This window comes from Coregonus clupeaformis, unplaced genomic scaffold (genome assembly GCF_020615455.1).
Source record: "Coregonus clupeaformis isolate EN_2021a unplaced genomic scaffold, ASM2061545v1 scaf3233, whole genome shotgun sequence".
NCBI lineage: Eukaryota > Metazoa > Chordata > Actinopteri > Salmoniformes > Salmonidae > Coregonus > Coregonus clupeaformis.
In genome coordinates, this window is record NW_025536687.1 from 1 (window position 1) to 4031 (window position 4031).

A 4031-nucleotide genomic window follows, 5' to 3' on the forward strand; every position below is an offset into this window, starting at 1 on the left:
GACCATGAGAAACTAGATTCTCTGGTCTGGATGAAACCAATATTTGAACCTTTTGGCCTGGAATGCCAAGTGGGTCACATCTGGAGGAAACTGGCACCATCCCTATGGGTGAATTATGGTGGTGGAAGCATCATGCTGTGGGGATGTTTTTCAGCGGCAGAGTGATCTCTGGATTCAAAAACCCGCTCCAGAGCCTCAGTGACTCAGACTGGAGCGGAAGGTTCACCTTCCAACAGGACAACGGCCTAAACACACAGCAAGACAATGCAGGAGTGGCTTCGGGGAAAAGTTTGAATGTTTGATTGGCCCAGCCAGAGTTCAGACTTGAGGCGGAGACCAGAACATCCTAGAGACCTTGATAATAGTCTTTATTTTGTTGCATTACAACCTGTAATTTAAATTGATTTTATTTGGATTTATTAATGGACATAACAAAATAGTTAAATTGGTGAAGCGAAATGAAAAAAAAATTATTTGTTTTAAAAAGAATTACATAATAAATTTAGTAAAGTGGTGCATGCATATGTATTCACCCCTTTTATGAAGCCCAAAAAAATTAGGCAACCAATTATGAAGTAAAACTAGTTAAATAAAGTCACATGTAGGCAATAAGTATATGATCTCAGTATATATACACTGTTCTGGAAAGGCCCCAGAGTCTGAAACACCACTAAGCAAGGGGCACCACCAAGCAAGCGGCACCATGAAGACCAAGGAGCTCTCCAAACAGGTCAGGGACAAAGTTGTGGAGAAGTACAGATCAGGGTTGGTTATAAAAAATATTAGAAACTTTGAACATCCCACGGAGCACCATAAAATCCATTGTAAAAAAATGGAAAGAATGTGGCACCACAACAAACCTGCCAAGAGAGGGCCGCCCACCAAAACTCATGGACCAGGCAAGGAGGGCATTAATCAGAGAGGCAACAAAGAGACCAAAGATAACCCTGAAGGAGCTGCAAAGCTCCACAGCGGAGATTGGAGTATCTGTCCATAGGACCACTTTAAGCCGTACACTCCATAGAGCCGGGCTTTACGGAAGAGTGGCCAGAAAAAAGCCATTGCTTAAAGAAAAAAATAAGCAAACACGTTTGGTGTTCGCCAAAAGGCATGTGGCAGACTCCCTAAACATATGGAAGAAGGTACTCTGGTCAGATGTGACTAAAATTTAGCTTTTTGGCTATCTAGGAAAACGCTATGTCTGGCGCAAACCCAACACCTCTCATCACCCCGAGAACACCATCCCCACAGTGAAGCATGGTGGTGGCAGCATCATGCTGTGGGGATGTTTTTCATCGGCAGGGACTGGGAAACTGATCAGAATTGAAGGAATGATGGATGGCGCTAAATACAGGGAAATTCTTGAGGGAAACCTGTTTCAGTCTTCTATAGATTTGAGACTGGAACGGAGGTTCACCTTCCAGCAGGACAATGACCCTAAGCATACTGCTAAAGCAACACTCGAGTGGTTTAAGGGGAAACATTTAAATGTCTTGGAATGGCCTAGTCAAAGCCCAGACCTCAATCCAATTGAGAATCTGAGGCATGACTTAAAGATTGCTGTACACCAGCGGAACCCATCCAACTTGAAGGAGCTGGAGCAGTTTTGCCTTGAAGAATGGGCAAAATCCCAATGGCTAGATGTGCCAAGCTTATAGAGACATACCCCAAGAGACTTGCAGCTTCAAAGTGGTAGGCATGTTGTGTAAATCAAATGATACAACCACCCCCAAAATCCATTTTAATTCCAGTTTGTAAGGCAACAAAATAGGAAAAATGCCAAGGAGGGTGAATACTTTCGCAAGCCACTATAGTTGTGCAGCGATGCTCCCTATCCAACCTGACAGAGCTTGAGAGGATCTGCAGATACAGGTGTGCCAAGCTTGTAGCATCATACCCAAGAAGACTCAAGGCTGTAATCGCTGTCAAAGGTGCTTCAACAAAGTACTGAGTAAAGGGTCTGAATACTTATGTAAATGTGATATTTCCATGTTTTATTGTTAAGACATTTGCAAACATTTCTAAAACACGGTTTTTCCTTTGTCATTATGGGGTATTGTGTGTAGATTGATGAGGGGAAAAAACAATTTAATCCATTTTAGAATAAGGCTGTAACGTAACATGTGGAAGAAGTCAAGGGGTTGCACTTCATACATAGATTTGTTCACTTCTAGAGTTAGTAGGCTACACCTAAAACAGGGCCCTCCAACCCTGTTCCTGGAGAGATACCGTCCTTTAGGTTTTCACTCCAGTCCTAATCTAGCACACCTGATTAATTAGCTGCTTGATAAACTGAATCAGGTTAGTTACAACTGGGGTTGGAGCGAAAACCTACAGGAGGGTAGCTCTCCATGAACAGGGTTGGAGAGCCCTGACCTCAACAGTGATTACACTTTAAAATAGACTCGTTACTTACACAGGAATTAAGGTTCTCAAATTGGCGTTCAATAATGTTGAGGAAATCATCCAGGTTTTTCTTGTCCCAGGTGACAGCGTTCATATTCCCATCAAACAGTTTTGTGATTTCATAGATGGTCTCGTTCAGGAACCTGACTTTGTCCTCAAACTACACAGGATGATATAAAACAAATATTAGAAACAGTATAGGCTTCCGTTATGGCATCAATATAACATTGGGTCAAGACCGCTATACCAAAGCATATCAGAACATGATGAGTCAAAATTCAAGTCTTTACCTCAGCATCATCTATGTGTCTGTAAAGTGATGTTGGGAAAAAGACAGGGGCATTCTGCTTTGTGATATCTCCTCCCTGGAAAACAATCAATATAGTATGTTAAGTCACGTGTCAAATACTTCAAGAACAATCAAGACTGACATAAAGTATAGCTTATACTGCAAGTACAGTAGGTCTAATGTAGATAGCCTCTCTTGATATCTCTGTCACTATAGCCTTAGCGCCCTTTTACTATGGCCATTCAAATATAGGCTAACAGTTTTCTGACAAAGAGGCTAAACATGAAACATATTACTATTTTACTTGGTTGGTTGTTTTGCTGTCCTTAATACATGCATTCAGTCTGCTCTTACAGCGTGCTGATAACTCACCATCTGGTCCAGCAGGGAAAGGTATTCTGCGCTCAAGTGTCCGTAGTGGTGTCGGATCCAGTCACAGCAATGACACACGCTCTGCATACTGCAAATAATAAGAAAAATACACGTCCAACTCTGCATTGTATACATTGTAAATAGCAGTTTGTTTCGCTCTTAGTTTTCCACATGAGTTTGAACATCTTGCCTGTGTTAAGTAGTTTTATGTGGAGTTGGGAAAGGGAAAACTGTATGGAGAATTTCCCCCGATCAACCTACCAGAGGCGGGGACTTTCACTTTCCAGACTACACATGCAGCCATAGGAATTCCATGCCTGCTCCGTCTTCTGGACGACCAAATCCCAATAAATCTATACACATTCTCCTTGAAATCAGCGTTGAATGATAGTTGAACAACACGATAACATTATTAAATGTAGATATCGGCTAGGCTATTAGCGAGAATAGGCTATTCACGAGCTATGCTTTCAACTGCTAATAACTTCGCGTGAAAATATTTTAAAAAGTCTGATAACAAAATCGTCGAAGTCGAAATAAAACCCACACTTCTTAAGAAATGTAGCCATATAAGACATTAATTTAGTGGGTTTCGTTCAAAGTTAGTCCGAAATATTGTTCCACAGCTCCGGCAAGTCCTCTGCTGTTGCGCTACAAATGAAAAGTGAATGGGAGACGTCAGCTTCACTACCCCAATCTCTCAACTATCATTTTCACAATGACGTAACCAACTTTCACCCTCCTGTTGTCTGCTGGTGATGCAATGTTGACAAGCAACGACTACCTGATTTGTTGGAACTTTCTATTTGTCGTTTTCTTTAAAAGGGGAAAATGAAAAATAATACGTGACTATAGTTCCTTGGTATAGGCTACGATATCAGGGATATTTTCCCTATAATGAATAGTTTTGACAGGGCTATAACCTACTGTTGTGTGTGTGTGTGTGTGTGTGAATGTGTGTGTG

General features: G+C 41.5%; 1 protein-coding gene across 2 annotated transcripts; it reads right to left on the minus strand.

The window, feature by feature from the left end:
• Window positions 1–2362: 2362 nt before the first annotated feature.
• LOC123489739 (interferon a3-like) lies at window positions 2363–3712 on the minus strand. 2 transcript variants are annotated; one of them, XM_045220155.1, is made up of 4 exons: window positions 3329–3712; window positions 3068–3155; window positions 2697–2771; window positions 2363–2566 (listed from the first exon to the last, which is right to left on the minus strand). In XM_045220155.1, the coding sequence occupies exons 1-4, from the start codon at window positions 3361–3363 to the stop codon at window positions 2378–2380; spliced, it is 387 nt and encodes a 128-aa protein (XP_045076090.1). In that variant the 5' UTR covers window positions 3364–3712; the 3' UTR covers window positions 2363–2377. The 2 variants fall into 2 exon arrangements, with proteins under 2 accessions (XP_045076090.1, XP_045076089.1); XM_045220154.1 differs by having other exon boundaries at window positions 3068–3712.
• Between the last annotated feature and the right edge of the window lie 319 nt (window positions 3713–4031).

Bases quoted from the DNA above. Each gene is read 5' to 3' on its own strand.
- LOC123489739 (XM_045220154.1), bottom strand. From the start codon at position 3,202: ATGTATACAATGCAGAGTTGGACGTGTATTTTTCTTATTATTTGCAGT. The intron at 2,772-3,067 runs GTGAGTTATCAG...ATTGTTTTCCAG, and splicing joins TTTCCCTGCTGGACCAGATG to GGAGGAGATATCACAAAGCA. The intron at 2,567-2,696 runs GTAAAGACTTGA...CATCCTGTGTAG, and splicing joins GACACATAGATGATGCTGAG to TTTGAGGACAAAGTCAGGTT.